Genomic DNA, 16,832 nt, shown 5'->3' with positions numbered 1-16,832 from the left:
AACCACCACTGAATATTTATAACATCACACTTCCTGTATGAATATCTTCTTTATTTATCAAACCTATTTACACTTTCAAGAGAATCACAACATAATCATGAAGATTTACTTTTTATAATTAATTACACCAATATACGTATTTTTCACCATGTCCAAAAGTAGAGAGATGCAGTTTTTAGGGATACTTGATAAAGTTAAAACTGAATTTTGATCATCATTTCCGAAACCACTGAAATGTATAATAACAAAAATCTGGTTGACTGAACATCCTGGATCTCTCCAAGCAGTCTGGATGTTTATGCTGAAGCCTTCTGCTTGTTGTGTTTGGCGAACCACTCGTCACTCTTATCTGCAGCCATGGCCTGTGAAAGCAGCCAAACAGAAAACACATGAAAGTGGTTTGAAAGTGGATGACAGGATTTACTCTATCCTTTATAATGTATTAAGACAGATTACCTCATCCAGTAAATCATTCCCCTTTGGATCCACAGCAGAAAGCTGCCTGAATGCCTCATCACCCACAAAGCAGATCTCATGGCCATCCTACATGAAGTGGAGATCTTGAGAAAATACTCAAGATCAGTCTCAGTAACATTAGACTGTAAAGACTCACGGGATCTGCAAGAATGACGACTTCCACCGTGGCTTTTCCAGGTGTGTCCAGCCTCACGAGAGGGGTTAGGATTTTCTGCTTTTCTTTTTTCATCAGCGCTTCGATGTCTGGTAACTGCAAAACAAAGACATTTGTTTAAATTGACACCTAGTAGACTGGATATTGTTGGCTGATGTTGGAATAGCTGACCTGATCCCGAGGGCAAGCGAATGCGATCCTTCCGAAAGCAGTCCCATGATCCACAGCGCCTCCAATGTCCTGTAACTCCAGCTTACACTACAAAAACACACAGCTTATCGAAACGACACATAAACTAGCGCTCAGAAGTTTGAAAAACAAGTCTCTTATGCTCACCAAGGCTGCATTTATTTGATGGAAATACAGTAAAAACAACAATATTGGGAAATATTATCATTAATGTAAAACAACTGTTCTCTAATTTAATGTATATACTGCAAAATTTCAATTTATTCCAGTGATGTAAAGCTGCATTTTCAGCATCATTCAGCATGATCATAATCTAATACGGAAACATTTCTTATTATGATCAAATTTGATGAATAGAAAAGTTCAAAAGAACAGAAATATTTTGGTTTACTGTCACTTTTTATCGGCTGAACATATTGTTGCTGAATAAAATACTGCTGTCAAATGATTAATCGCATCCAAAATAAAAGTTTTTGTTGACATAATATATGTGTGTGTGTACTGTGTATATTTATTATCTATATATAAACATATTTATAGGATATATTTTGAAAATATTTACACATTTATTTTCATGTCAATTATATTATATATAAAATATATTTAATATATAAACAACATATTTCTCTTAAATAGGTTTTTTTTTCTTTAGGATGCATTTGACATCACTAATATTTAGTTTTTTTTTTTTTTTTTTACGTTTTATAAAAAGAGGATAACCAAACCCAAAGCATGAATTCATTAGGTTTTGGTGAGTGGCATGCCCTCATAAATTAATTATTGCCAAAAATATAATAAATGTATTATTTTCAGCCAAACCTGATTATCTGAGAATCCCATTAAGGCAATCTTTTTGTCCTCGTTTTTCTCAATAACCTTCATTCCCAGCAGAGCAGACCAATAATGAACCGAACGCTGCAGATCAGACACTGCCAGAGAGACTTTCTGGACAGGATCTGTCAACAGGACCAGAAACAATCAGTTAGGAGTCAGTAAACAATGGCACGCTTTACTACTAATGTAAACACATACATTTACTTCCATATTTCATAAAGGAAGTTCTCCCATCCCTATTATAACACACAGATAGTGCAAATACCCACCACAGTTGGGCAGTTCCTTGTCTATAAGGTAAAAGCGGTATCCTCCCGGAGCTTCAGTCATGTAGAGAGACTCTTCGACTTGTTTTAGAGGCCAGTTTAACCTCTTTGCATTGCTCACAGCCTGACTGGACTGCAGAGTGAGACCCTAATATTGAAGAGCACAGCTGTATTTAGATAGGATCCCATTTAACAGAACACATGCAGTGGGGGCCAAAAACCTTAAACTGCTTCTGAAGATGCTCCTATTGTAATTTATTACAAAAATATTAATTATGTGTTATGACAACTAAAAAATTATCATGATGTTATCCAGGACATGATTCACATGATTAGTGACGCACATTTATGCACATTGAATTTGTGGCTCAAAAATTTAGTAGAAGCTTACATTTTGTATGATATTTGGTCCAAAAATCAAATCATCATTACTGATAATATATATATATTATGGTTTCAAATGTTCAGACACAACTTTATGTGTCGTTTTATAAGTTATAAATGTTTTATAATAATGTCATTTACCAGGAAGTCATTGCCAAGGCAATATTCCCCCACTCCATAATTATAGGTCAACTCTGCAACAAAGTGGTCATCTTCTGGTCCAAAGCCCACCATGGTTTTACTCCATTTTCCATCATATGGACTGAAAACAAACAAGTTACAAGTGTAAGCTAATATCGAGAATTTGATACAGGTTTATACAGACAGCTAAGCTTTAGTCAAATAAAAATAAAAGCATGACTAACCCATTGCAGGTTGCTTTGCAGCCCTCCTCAAATTCTTCATGACGCAGAATCTGCAGATTAGAATAATTTATTATTGTTTGTAAATGTAAATTTTATTTAAATACGCGTGCAAACCTGTGTTTGGTAATAGCGTGATTAACTGGCTTATCAACAATATTAGGAGGCAAAGTTCCCACTGTATACATTTACAGTAAGATCAGTATACAGCTCTTCTACCTTCATCCCTAAGACATCCCTGTAAAAAGTGGCTGTTTTGGTCCTGTCTCCTACTTTAAAAACAAAATGCAGTGCTCTTCTTAGTGCCATCACTTTTGAAAGTCTCCTACTGTAAACGAGCTGATCACACACACTCTGTGTCAACACACACACCTTGCGATCGACTGCTCTGCTGTCGATAGCCCACAGACTAAACCAAAATAATTAGTTTCATTTCAAACGAAAGCTCATTCGCAATGCCATTATAAACGAGTGCACAATACGTAGATATTTGTAATATACTGCAATGCAAAATAACGTGTTACAACACGTTGAGCTGAATCTTAATAACATATTTCTTGGTGAATTCTTACATGGTACTGTCCATTTTTGTGCCGTGGAAGGGGCACTGAGTCAACCACGTGAATAGGTGAATCGGTTCCAATGAACAGTTCGTCCTAAAGAATCGATTCAAATTTAGATTTTTTTAAAGTATTGATATCGAGAACTGCTCTTTTTAATAAAACAGTACATACAGATATTTACATACAGAGACAAAGCAAAGGAAAACAAAAAGGGTCCGAGAAAAAGTATGCAACCAGTCAGTGTAGACAACAACAAATTAATAAAGTCATGTCTTTAGAAGACATAAATGATGAATAAATAATTCATAGCATAAATTAAATTAAAAAACATACATTAATAATGTAACATTACCCTATATCTTATTTTAAGTGTTCAAACAATAAAATAAAAACATGTTTAAAAAAAAAATGCCACTTACAAAATAAAGTTGATAAGAGAGCCGACTTCTTGCGACAACGGTGAAGTGATGCAATCAACTCTTGAAAAAGATTCGACTCAAAAGAATGATTCACCAATCGGACATGCGTAGTTCATTCCCTGTGACCCAGGCGATGCGCGGCCAGGCATCATGGTGGGTGGAAAAATCAAAAATAGGCAAAATCATAATAGGCACGGACTCACCTTCAGTTCTTGATAGTTTAATGTATTTCCATTCGAAAAGCCGACAAGATATACTGTATCAAATCCTTTACTGGATCACAACATATCAGGGAGGACTAGTTACATTTTTATGGGTCCCTCCAAGCACAGTGGAAATGAAATGAAAAAGTGGACAAGGTTGCAAAGAATGATTTAACGAAGGGAAGTGTAGAAATGAAAATAAGAATCAGTAAAGCAGAAATTAAATCAATAATCTGGGGAAAAAAATTAACCAAAAGTTTCAAGAATTGTGGGATAATGAGGATAAAGGGAGACACCTATACCATATCCAGAAGAGTATTAAGGTAAATAAGGTAGTGGGGAAAGAGGATACTGTGGCTGGGATAAGGCTGGGATACTGTGCTCTAAATAAAACATTAAAAATGATAGAGAAACATCAAACGGGATTGTGTGAGGATTGCCAGGAAGAGGAATCGGTGGAGCATGTAATTCTATATTGTAGGAAATATCAAAGGGAGATTGTGATAATGGATAATAAACTTAAGGAATTAGGGGTACAGAATCTCACTTTAAATACAATATTAAATATGAATGTTAGAGCACGGGTGAGAGAGTTGTTGGGCTTTTTAAGGGATACTTATATATAATAGGGTATAATGGAAAAAGGTCAACGTTTTGTTTTGTTTTTTTTTTTGCCTCCCCAAGTTAGTAGCTATAGAATTATATTGTGATGAAAACTTACTGAATGGTCCACACTCCGGAACAGAAGGTGGCGGTAATGCACCATTAAGCTGGATGCCAACCGCCCTTAAATAAAGAAGAAGAAGATGCGCGGTCAACAAAGATGGCAGCGCTCATGTATAACGTGAGTCGTGGATTTGTTATTTTCAGGGAACGTAGTTTATTACTCAGAGGACATAACATCCACCGGATCTTGGTGGATTCGAGGCGATGTGTCCGAGCCCTCCGGCGGAGACCCGTGGCGGTCCTGTATCCTGATGGAGAACGAGAGAGATTAATTAAATCAAACGAAGCAGGCGATAAAATGAACCACCAGAAGGACAAACAGAGAGAGAGAGTCTCAGAGAAAGCTGGCAGGCAGCAGTGGAGAGGACATGTCTCTGAATGTGCAGAAGAGTCTCCACGGATGAAGCAAACACGCTTCGAGAAGGCTCCTGCTGGAGACAACACACTCGCGTGAGGCACTTACAGAAGTTATGAAAAAATTACACCGGTTATCGGCATTCTCGAAAAATACATCAACTGAGTTTTAAATCGCAAAATGTCTGATTAGTTTACGTTTAATTTCTTTGGGTTATTTATTATTTATATTGCCAAAAGTTCTGGGACATCCCCTTCTTTAGAACAGAAACCGGCACTTCCGAAACTGTGGCGTCAGAGATGGAAACATAATTAATCGGTTGCAACAGTTTTGGAAGTGTCTAAAATGACTGTGCCCACATTCACAAGTCATTGGTGTTTGGTGATGATGCGTTTTTGGCACATTTGGATCGCTTGTATCTATTGGACCCAATCAAAACCTTTCCTTAATTACAATAATAATAATAAAAACAAAAACATCATTTCAAACAAGAACTAACCTTTGACAAAAAAAAGGAGATTTTAATATATTTTGGTATATTTATATTTTTTCTGTTGTATTTGATCTTTCACATGCAGACTTATGGTATAGTTGAACAATCTGGCAGTAAATGGGTAAAAAAAAAAGAAAAATAAAATATATATTATTTATATATATATATATATATACCCCAAAACATGAATTTGATTGTGTTGTTGAGGAGTAAATAATAATTATATAAAAAAAGATATACCATTTGTATTATTAAAAATGCTTATTTTTTTATGCAGTCGCTCTGTAAATGTGTGTGGTCGGAAGAAAGAATGATCCCGAGGCCGACAGGTCTAAAGTATGAATAATTTTTATAGGTTTATCAAAGTGTATCGGAGTAAAGTTAAGACATGGTTTGGAAGCTGGATTGTTTTGCACTCTCTCATTAACATTTAGTTATTTCTATCAAAGAAAAAGTTGCTCAGTTGTAGTTTTAAGAGATCTGTCTCTCTGCCCTCAGGAGGGTGGCCAGTGTTGCCCGGTCCAGAGTGTTTCGGGATAAGGAAGGTAAGGTTCTGCTGGAGGGGAGGCGTCTGATCTGTGACGCTCTGTGTGCTGGAGCGTCTCCTCAGATGCTCTTCTTCAGTTCAGTGCAGAGACTGCAGGAGCTTCCTCTAGATCGACTACAGCAGGCCAAGCTCATCAAGGTCAGATATGAAGACATGAAGACCTGGTCTGACCTGGTCACTCCTCAGGGGGTCATAGGTGCGATGCTGACTCTCTTTTAGAAACCTAGTTCACATCTAAATGCTTATAACACAACACAAATCACATTGTCTCCTTCAAATCGCAGCTATATTCTCTAAACCGGATGCCTCCCGCCTGGTGTTTCCAAAAGACACGCGTCTTCAGTCGGTTCCTTTGTTTCTGTTATGTGACAACATACGTGACGCTGGGAACCTAGGGACTATTTTACGCTGCGCGGCAGCTGCTGGCTGTGAGCGGGTTCTCCTCACCAAAGGTGTGTAGTACATTTATATGTTATACTTTAACTTTATAGACTTCTAAAACACTGCAGCCTATTTTCACATTCTGGGTCATTTTTTAAACAGGCATAACTTAATATTTTTCAGCAAAAAGACATTGTATTTAATGAAGAACACTTCATTAATGAGTAATTGTGCAAACAGGTTTTGCATATTACTGTTATTACTATAAAGTAAAAATTATAAAAAAAAACTAAAACATTTTTGGAACTTTAAATATTAAAATATAGCAAAATGAGTTGTGCAATAATAATTAAATGGTACATTTTATATGAATATATTGTTAAATGAAATTAAAATGAGAATTACCAGTATTAACAATTGAAAACAATCAATTTAATTAAATTGACTACCTAAAAGTCAAAATTTATGATAAAAAAAATTATAAACATTTTTATGTATATAAATTTGTTTATATTCTGGCAAAACAAATATATTTCTCAAAGAAATGTAATTAATTTTTTGTTGTCTGTTCATATTGTGTGTTTGTGTGTGCATGTTTACAAAATTCTTGAAAAATATAAATAAATCAGTCCTAAAAATGTGTGAGATGTAAGTACAAATGTATTTTGAGACAAATCTAGCTCAAAGTCTGCGTTATATCATATTAAATGTCACTACAGATATCCAGGTAATCAAATAGTTATCTTATTTTAAATAGTTATATCTCTTAAAAAATACATGTGGGAAAACAAAAACAAAATTTTAATAGTACTGACACTTTTTCAACTTAGTTTACTATATTAAATCCATTTTTTTTTTAAAGAAGTTTTAGAAATATTTTCTGGTTCAAAAATGACCAGAATGCATTACAATAAACCCTTATCACAGTCTGTGTTGGTTTTTTTCCTCAGGTTGTGTGGACGCCTGGGAGCCCAAGGTTCTTCGCGCAGCAATGGGAGCTCATTTCCGACTTCCGGTCTTTCCTAATTTAGACTGGGATGAAATTTCCAAGCACTTACCAAAAGACGTGGTTGTCCATATAGCAGATAACAGTGTAAAAGCTCCAGTTCCAGCACAAGCAGAAAAAGGTTCTTTGGAGGACTACAGTGAAAGTGACTCTGACGAAGAGTCCGATGATGAACTTTCACTGCCGTGTCTGAAGCCTCAGGTTTACTATGAGAGTTGGGCTCAGAGGAGCACGGCACTGGTGATTGGTGGAGAGATGCATGGACTGAGTCTGGAGGCTCAGCGATTGGCTGAGGAAACAGAGGGCAAGAGGCTCTTTGTGCCCATGGCTCCAGGAGTGGAGAGCCTGAACTCTGCAATGGCTGCTAGTATACTGCTGTTTGAAGGCAGACGGCAGCTTCTGCAGTTGTTGGACAAAACACGGCGAAGAACACGATCTAAAATCTTCAAATGAGTGGTTTTCTTGTAACGTGTTCAAGATGTTTCACCAGTACTGTCCATGTTCACTTTATTTCTCATTGTGTCTTTTGACTGCTTGCCATTTCTCCAGTAGAGGGCGATTATTGTGTGTTTTACTCACCCTCAGACCATACAAGATGTAGATGAGTTTGTTTCTTGAACTGAACGGATTTGGAGAAATTTAGCATTAAATCACTTACTCACCAGTGGATCCTCTGCAGTGAATGGGTGCCGTCAAAATGAGTCAAAACGGCTGATAAAAACATCACAGTAATCCACACCACTCCAGTGCATCAATTAATTAGTGTTGTGAAGCAAAAAGCTGCGAGTTTGTAACTTTAAATAATCACCTCTGGCCAAATTATGAGTTCATAATCCATATTTTTACCAGTTTTGGACTGTTTTTACTTGTAAACTGCATATTTATCTCCTGATTCAGACGTGGTGTCTTTTTCACTGCACTATTTTACCTGGAAGCAATGCTTTGAAGATAAAAAAAATATCTAAATGATGATTCATGTTGATTGTATCAGCTGTTTAGACTCTCATTCTGACGGCACCCATTCACTTCAAAGGGATCCATTGGGGAGCAAGTGATGTAATGCTACATTTCTCTAAACCTGTTCTGTTTGAGAGACAAACTCGGCTACATCTTGGATGGCCTGAGGGTGAGTACATTTTCAGCAAATTTTCATTTTTGAGGGAAATATTTATTCGTTTAAGTATGTCGAACAATATGCAACCAACATTTTAAACAGTATCAGGCTATTGCTTGCTGCACTGTGGCATGACCTCATTGCATTACATGTTTAATTAAGCAAGTGGCAGATGGTTATTCTGGCAAAAGTTCCAGATTTCTGTGAGAATATTATAATGTACAGTATAGAAAATCGAAACTGTATCATCATTATATATGTACAACATATGCATTTTTATGTAAGTGGAAATTAAAGCTTGAAGGAAATACCTTGTGGGATATTTCAGTATTTCTGGTTGTATGTCGCATGATCTGGCATATTTAAAAGATTCTAGAGTAATATGACATTATTATCAGAAAATCTGCATGCAGTATGCATACTACAGAAACGGAGTAGTAGGGTAGTATGAACTGCAAACATAGTCCCAAATATAAAGAGAACAGAGGCATTTTAAACAGTGAGTTTTAATGGTTATGACATTTCAAACCAAGGACAGACAGACTGTGCTTTAATTGGCTACATTTCATAAGGAAGCTTGCAATTAGATGCTGTTTATTGTGCCTTCAAAAAAAAAAAAAAAACATACCGCTTTAATACAGGGGACCTTCACAGAAAATCCACTTAAATGTCACGTTTGAGATGGGAACAGATCAGTCATTTAACATCAAATATCAACAAGAAGGTGGGCCAAGACCTTTAAAGTATCGACTACAGACGACTGCATTCAAAATAAACAGCGGCAGCCACACAAAGAATAGATCGTGCCTTCTATACAAGGATATCAACATCAGCTTGTTCATGTATGCATATTTATCAGCACCCATAAGTAGAGAATCACAGCCGTACAGAACATATGGCCACGTAAAATGTGCAGTGTCTGTGGAAAAATAATAATACTAATACATCTACCAAGCTATATTTATTCTAAGCTCTTGATTCTTGAAACAATATCCAAGGATAGAAGGAAATGCTTGATAAAAATCTCAATTAAAGCAACTACGAACAAAGTCGTGTTCACTTGCGGCTGCAGGGGTCAATCTAATCTCTAAATGTAACGGCAAAAGACAATCAACGTTAAAATCTGCATGTAGTAAATGCAAGGCACCACAGGAGGAGGCTGCCACTTCGAGATGGAGGGGCACGTATTAAAAGAAGTAAAATATCATTACAAAGTACGCTTCTGTTGGAACAGTCTGACAGGAAGAGAAGAGAGAGCAGGCCTGGAGGTCAAGGGCCAGATGGAGGTTCAGGTAACAGGGTGCAGGGAGATCAAGGACTTCAAATGGGTTCTGGTTTGAGCTTCTCGGCCAGAAAGTCACTAACAAACTGTTCTACCACCACAGGTGTGATCTCCTCCACGTCTTTAACGTATTTGGCGCGGGCCGACATGTCCAGGATGGTGAGGAGAGGCGCGGCCTCAGGCAGGTTGGTGTAGTCCCGCAGGGAATCGCTCATATCATCCTGTCAGGAGATGAAAACATCAGATGAAGTGATCATTATTGTCTGTGAAGAGCAAAATGACTGCAAAAGTGTTAAGAGATGAACTGGAAATAACCACCATGGAGACACAGTGAAACAAAAAACTGCATGAGTGCATTATAAAGCTCTCACTCTCAAAATCAGCAGGATGCCAAAGACGGGAGTCTCTTTCTACCCTATCCAGAGCTCTTCTCACTCCCCACAGAGAGGAGGACCAGGAGGGGGTACAAAAACATCACGTCTCCCACCTTGTTGCTTTGAGGCACTAAAACCCCAGGAAACATCAGAGAGATGAATAGCACTGTGAGTGCAGAATAAAAAACCCCATTATTCCAGATGGGGGTCTCTAAATATGTGTTTGGGGGGTAACAAAGGCAGGTGGAGTGATTTTATTTTCAGAATCTCTTCTGCAGTCTTTCTTTAAGAAGGTTTGATCTCAATAGCCCAGAAACCCTACGGTGGCTCCATAGATGCTGCTTTGTTTATATGTGACCATGGAGCACAAAACCTTAAGTCTTAAGTCACTGGGGTATATTTTTAGCAATAGTCAAAAAACAAAACAACAAAAAAAAAAAAAAACACTGTATGGGTCAAAATTATGGGGATATTAAGTAAAGATTATGTTCCATGAAAATATTTCGTAATTTCCTACCATAAATGCATCAAAACTCAGTAATATGCATTGCTAAGAATCCTTTTGGACAACTTCAGAGTATTCAGATTTTTTTGCATCCTCAGATTCCAGATTTTCAAATAGTTGTATCTCAGCCAAATATTGTCATATTCTAATAAACCTTCAAATAATTCTTCAGCTTTCAGATGATGTATAAATCTCAATTTCAAAAAAATTGACACTTAAGACTGGTTTTGTGGTCCAGGGTCACAAATATGTTGTCAGGGGCAAGTATCCTTCAAGAGCGGTTTCTTTTGTGGTCATAGTTCATCATGATTTATTGACACTTTTGAGGAAAGAGGAAAAACAGAACAACCACATTAAAAACAACATTATAACATATTATAACCATATAAAGCCTACTGTATCATATTTGATACATTTCTAAAAACCTACACGTCGGGTGTAACATAAGAATAAATTGTATATTGTTAATATTTTAAGATGAAAACTTTCTGGACTGTAACGCCTTGAGTTTCCTTCATTATGCACTTTTATGTTGAAATGTGAGCATCAGTTATGACAAGCAGAACGTCATCATCATCAGTTTGCATTGCATTATATTTGCTCACCATTATAAATCTGATACTTACACACAGAACGTATCAGAACATTATCTTACCTTTTAGCCATTTAAATATCTGCAGCTGCACCAAATTGCATATTTTTTGCTCAGTTTTTAGCCTTTGAATGAAGTTTGAACTTCATGTTCTCACTATTATACTATATGAGCTATAAAAGCCTGACTTATCAAATCTATACAAAATTTTAAACCCAAATGTAATTTTTTCTAAATTTTTCTTTTTTAGATTTTCTATTATATCTTGCTTAAAATTGAATTCAACAAATTATATATCTCGCCTAAAGACACTTTAAGCAATTAGATTATTATAACTCTATTATATATTATGTTATTATGTGTTATTCTATTGATCTGTTATTTATTCTATAATGTCAAGTTTAACAGAGCTGAAAGTGCCTACTTTCTCCATGGTTGCATTTTTGACCACAAGAGAGCAGTACAACAGTTTCATAGAAATTGGGGTTCGTTTATTTCATCTTTGACTGGCTCGCAGAGAAACTATGAGCTATTCCACAGCAGTACATGGATTAAACCGCACAATCAGATCTTGGGCCTGTAAAAGAACCATTGTGCCGTTTTTTGCTACCTAAAAAGGACATGTAGGGCAACCGAAAGTTTGTGTCCTGGACTTCAAAGAAAACTTCTAAGAGATGGAACGGCAGTATTGTTACACTGAAGAAAAACTAAGCGCTTTACAAGGGGCTATCTGAAATTTGAAGCCTGGCATCATTGTTACCAATCTAAAAAAATACTCCGCAATCCTTAACGCTCAAGCAATACGAAGGGTGGGGGATCAACCTAAAGTTAGAGGACTACAGATTTCCTGTTTTATGGAGCAGAAAAAGTCGGGCACATGGGGTCACTGGTGGTTTTACCCATAATCACTTCCTTTTCCACATTCCAGATGCATTCCACTGTCCGATGTGAACCCACAACACACTGCATCGGATTAACTCCGAATGATCAACGAGAACATCACTGGCAATGGCTGTCAAAATGTGACATATATTAACAACGCGAAAAGCCTGTTTCTGGGATTTGTGCTAAATGCTCTCTTGTAAAGACTGCGGATTGATAAAGATCAGCGAAAGCTGTCCATCAGCAGAAGCAAATACGGAGAGAAATGGAGTCTGTCAGTGTAACCCTTCCAAGCTTTTAGATATGAAAAGATTAGATCTCTCAGGCTGTCTGCCTGTCTATGGTAAGCCATACATCTTCTATTGTGGATCAGCCAACCTTGTGTAAACTGTTCTTCAACCCGGCGGCCCTATGGCCACCGGCGGCGCCAGGGGGGGTCTTGGGGGGTCTCAAGACCCTGCCAAAAAATGCCTTGACCCCCCATTTGACCCCCCAGCCTCTTCCTGATTAAAAAAATATATATATTCGGGATAAAGATCCAAAAATGTTTCTCTTCAAACTACGCAGAACAATAATAAATAATAATTATTTCGACATTTATTCATACACTGAACCGAGAACCGTTTCTGTCGGACGCGTCCGATTCGAGAACCGATGAGCTGATGATAACTGCGCATGCGTGATTCAGCGCGAAGCAGACTGACACAGAGCGCATCTGAACCGAACTGATTCTTTTGGTGATTGATTCTGAACTGATTCTGTGCTAATGTTATAAGCGCGGGTAAACCAAAGGCTTGAATGAAGGGCAATCATCGCCAATGACGGCATTACATCGAGCACAAAAGAACCGGTGAACCATTTTTTTTTCAGCTGGTTTATTTGATCGAATTGTCCGAAAGAACCGGTACACTTGAGCACCTGCTCCTTTGCCCCTTAAGTGCCCTTTTGTCAAAGCAAAATTTCCTAAATTTTTTTTTGTAATAACATAAACTTTTGTGAATGCCTGCCCACGCCCAATCATAATATTAGTACAATTTATTAATAATAATTTAGCCGTAAATAAAATGACCAACATGATGACAGTTCACCTGACTACGACCTCATCCAACCGGGAAGATTGCTCATGCTGCACGCGCATTTTTTAATTGCTAGAGGATATTTTCAACATCGTGGCAGCTGGTAAGTGGTGTTTCATTCTCAGCGAAGTGATTTTGATGTTTATTTACTTATTATTATTTTACAAGAACGATGTGATGTGAGAACATGCAGACGTTGTTTATATTGCTGTGTGTAGCCTGTAGTGTAGAAGTAACACTAGCGTGCTGTTTGAGGGAGAAAAGTTTCACAGGCATCGAGGGGTCTGGTCTTTTTTATGTTATTTGAATAAACTTTTATTATATTACAGTACTTATTTATTTTTAACACGTAAAAATAATTATCACAACACTGGTAAGGCTTATTCAGATTTTCTCATTCTCTGAATTATCATTATAAAAATAAAAAAAATTCAGAAATGAATTAAAATAAAATTATATTTTAAATGTGATGCAAATATTTTTTCTACAAAAGCAACAGTGTTTACAACAGCAAGAGCACTTTAGCCTGTAAACTCAATAATATCTATCTGGAAATAAATGTAAAAATATCAATGTCAATAAAAATGCATAATATACCTGACATGAAAGTGCAGTGTGAAGGATATGAATAACAAATGTAGCCTGTCATTTGTTTACATTGCAAAGGTGTTTTTGTTGTTTAGTAGCAGAAATATGCAGTTATTAGCCATGTCCACTGTATTTTTTGTTGGTTTTCATGAGACCCCCCTTGAAAAGACCAGGACCCCCCCATTGCCCCCCCAATCAAAATTGTCTGGAGCCGCCACTGCCTATGGCGCACACACACAGTCCCTCGCCGCCTCCAGCGCTGAGCTCACCGTGTGGAGACAAAGGGTCAGCCTGTGGCTGCCTCCAGCTGCTAGCGTGATAAGGGACAGTGTGTTTACTAAATTGCACCAGCCCTACAACGTTAGTTTATTCTGCCTATTGTGGGCCTGTTGCATTCCACAAGCATTAGCCATCTGCTCATGCAAGCAGAGTCTGATTGGCTAGCGCACTATGAACGGCCCGTGCTGATTGGTTATCTGAGAGCTCTGATCTGAACCAAACAGTGTTCTAGCTGTGCTCTGCACCAGACATTAGGTTCAAATAATTGCACGTTGGAAATAAATAAAAGCCATCAGTGAAAGAATGTGTCTCGTTGCCAAGCTCTGATTGGGTATTGCATCACTGATTAAAGGATTATTCTCGGTTAAATACAAATTATGGTCTATCGACAGCATCTGCGGTATGTTGGTTTATAAAAACAAAGAAAACATCGGAAAATCCTTTAAGGAAATGTTCTGGTTTAAACCAAATTAAATACATATACACTTCTGTCTAAAAGTATGATGTTATTTTTTGATTGAATAAAACAAAACAAAAACTGCTGTTTTGAGAAAAAAAATGTTTTTGTGCAAAATTGATAATGTCTTAACCTATAATAAAACCGCAAAGCTAAGCAAAACAAAATATGAAGACAACAACTCAAACAGACACACACACACACACACACAGGAAATAATTTTGGCCCCCAGTTTGATAAACAAACAAACAAACAAACAGCATTTAAAATAATGAACCTCCCACAAAAGTCTGGCGAAAGGCATTGTGCCAGGATGAACATTTATACACGTGTTGCAAAAGTATCACCACAAGACTTAAACTTTAAAGTGATAACATGAGATCGGTGTGATATAACTGCATATTACAATTGTCTGTGCAATGTTATAATTTGTATAATAATATGCATCAATTAAAAATACAATAAAACAGACAATAACCAAACCGAAAAAAGGCAAGACAAGACAGAAGAAATACAACATGAATGTCTTCATAATGTGTTTTTTTTCGTCCATAAAGTGAAATACAACACAACAAAGCAAACAAAAACAACATAACAAATCAAACATGAAAAACAAAACAAGAGACCACAAAAAAAAAACACAAAGCAAAAGCAACATGAATAAAAACTACACAAAACACTACAACAAAACAAGACAAAGCATGACACAAACAAAAAACTAAACAAAAGACCAAACAAAATGCATGCAAGACAAAAAGAACCAAAAATAAAACAAAACCCAGCACAAGAAAAGCAGAACACAACACAAAACAAACAAAACAACAACAGCAAAACGAACTGAAAACAAAAATAGTAGAGTAAGGAACCAAATTGGGCACTTTTCGAATTTTAAATGTCAGATGCAGTGGTTGGTTAAACATGCACAGCTTAATAACATGTGCGGGGAACGCCTGCTCAAACCTCAAGCCAAGTGCCACCCTGAGGATCTGCAACTTCAGTTTTTTTTTTTGTGAAAAGTGGGTTCATTCCATAGGCGTAATGGTTTTTATACTGTACAAACTGTGTATTCTATGGCCTTTCACCAACCCTACCCCTAAACCTAAGCCTCACAGGATACTGTGCATTTTTACTTTCTCAAAAAACTCATTCTGTATGATTTATAAGCGTATGGAAAAAGGGGACATGGGTTATGTCCTCATAAGTCTCCCTCTCCTTGTAATACCTGTGTCATACCCATGTCATTATACAGAGTTGTGTCCTGATATGTCACAAAAACAAGAGCACACACACACACACACACACACACAAAGACTGAACGAGAAAAACTAAATTGAGAAGGGAAAAGTAAAGAAAGGGGCTGCTAATCGTCTATTAATTACATCATGCCGTCACTCTCTACATGACTTCACATAAAGGTCACAAGGAGAAAACAGGAGATAAGAGTTATGAAAATGTTGGCTTTCCTCCCTCATGGCATACAGGCTTGAAAGACGAAGAGGAGATCAGGGAGATGAAAAAAAGAATCGAGGGAGGGGGAAAGAAAGAGAGCGGAGGGCACAGCTGTTTCGGCACCCTCTGGATTTGAGGCTTGTGCTACATGTGCTTGCCATTCATCTGCAGCTCTTTTTATTTACTGCATGTACATGTTGGTGATTGCAGGCCGCCCTCCCGAAGGATTGTTTTACACAAATATACAGAAACAGATGGCACACCACACTTGTGTGTAAAAGCAAGCAAACATTGTTGTGACAGAGAAGAAAAAAAACTTTCAAAATCTCACTCAATAAAACCTTGAAGAAACAGTCATTTTTGACTCACTTTCAGTTTGTTGCAAACCCGTGTGTCCTTTTTTTTTTTTTTCGAAAAGTTGAATTTTGAATTAATGTACTGTTCACTCTTGATTTATGCATTAGAATTAAGCGGAACTGAAGCTTTTAATCTGAAAAAGTAGTCTATATAATCTGTGTACTATATTCTAAGTCTAAGTGAAATGGTAGATTTATTTGACAGGCTTAAATATAAATTTAAATTAAATTAAATGTAAATAAAATGTATGCATTTAGCAGACGCTTTTATCCAAAGCGACTTACAGTGCTTTTCAGGCTATCAATTTTTACCTAACATGTGTTCCCAGGGAATCGAACCCCTAACAATAACGCAATGCTCTACCACTTGAGCTACAGGAACACTATTATACTGTATGATACTAAAGAAAAAGATAATCTAAAATAACTGTAAATTTTATTTCAATTCTGAAAATAATGTCGCCAACATACATAATAAAAATAATTATTATTATCACGGTAAATTGTTGGCAGAAGCCG

The 16,832-nt window shown here is 36.9% G+C and overlaps 3 protein-coding genes across 4 annotated transcripts in view; 1 reads left to right on the top strand and 2 right to left on the bottom strand.

The window, feature by feature from the left end:
* Window positions 1–36: 36 nt before the first annotated feature.
* Window positions 37–3,036, bottom strand: glod4 (glyoxalase domain containing 4). The gene is made up of 9 exons (XM_026283131.1): window positions 2,886–3,036; window positions 2,670–2,719; window positions 2,446–2,566; window positions 1,924–2,068; window positions 1,640–1,776; window positions 803–889; window positions 614–727; window positions 457–543; window positions 37–362 (listed from the first exon to the last, which is right to left on the bottom strand). Exons 1-9 carry the CDS (start codon window positions 2,973–2,975, stop codon window positions 297–299), a joined length of 897 nt encoding a protein of 298 aa, XP_026138916.1. The 5' UTR covers window positions 2,976–3,036; the 3' UTR covers window positions 37–296.
* A 1,571-nt stretch (window positions 3,037–4,607) lies between these two features.
* On the top strand, window positions 4,608–9,122 carry mrm3a (mitochondrial rRNA methyltransferase 3a). 2 transcript variants are annotated; one of them, XM_026282620.1, is made up of 5 exons: window positions 4,961–5,027; window positions 5,924–5,970; window positions 6,050–6,168; window positions 6,257–6,424; window positions 7,304–9,122. In XM_026282620.1, exons 3-5 carry the CDS (start codon window positions 6,126–6,128, stop codon window positions 7,810–7,812), a joined length of 720 nt encoding a protein of 239 aa, XP_026138405.1. In that variant the 5' UTR covers window positions 4,961–5,027; window positions 5,924–5,970; window positions 6,050–6,125; the 3' UTR covers window positions 7,813–9,122. The 2 variants fall into 2 exon arrangements, with proteins under 2 accessions (XP_026138404.1, XP_026138405.1); XM_026282619.1 differs by having other exon boundaries at window positions 4,608–5,027; window positions 5,924–6,168.
* Window positions 8,962–16,832, bottom strand: part of nxn (nucleoredoxin) — a 79,034-nt gene continuing 71,163 nt past the window's right edge. The window contains exon 8 of the mRNA XM_026282621.1: window positions 8,962–9,976. Coding sequence (XP_026138406.1) covers window positions 9,794–9,976 — 183 coding nt within the window. The 3' untranslated portion in view covers window positions 8,962–9,793. The remainder of the gene's footprint in view (window positions 9,977–16,832) is intronic.

Source organism: Carassius auratus, chromosome 15 (assembly GCF_003368295.1).
Source record: "Carassius auratus strain Wakin chromosome 15, ASM336829v1, whole genome shotgun sequence".
Taxonomy (NCBI): Eukaryota; Metazoa; Chordata; class Actinopteri; order Cypriniformes; family Cyprinidae; genus Carassius; species Carassius auratus.
This window is presented reverse-complemented; position numbering and strand designations above follow the sequence as displayed.

Coding starts and splice junctions, on each gene's coding strand:
- mrm3a (XM_026282619.1), top strand. CDS start 4,675: ATGGCAGCGCTCATGTATAACGTGAGTCGTGGATTTGTTATTTTCAGG. Junction 6,169..6,256: donor CACTCCTCAGGGGGTCATAG/GTGCGATGCTGA, acceptor TTCAAATCGCAG/CTATATTCTCTAAACCGGAT. Junction 6,425..7,303: donor GCGGGTTCTCCTCACCAAAG/GTGTGTAGTACA, acceptor TTTTTTCCTCAG/GTTGTGTGGACGCCTGGGAG.
- glod4 (XM_026283131.1), bottom strand. CDS start 2,975: ATGGCACTAAGAAGAGCACTGCATTTTGTTTTTAAAGTAGGAGACAGG. Junction 2,567..2,669: donor TGCAAAGCAACCTGCAATGG/GTTAGTCATGCT, acceptor GTTTGTTTTCAG/TCCATATGATGGAAAATGGA. Junction 2,069..2,445: donor GCCTTGGCAATGACTTCCTG/GTAAATGACATT, acceptor CTTCAATATTAG/GGTCTCACTCTGCAGTCCAG.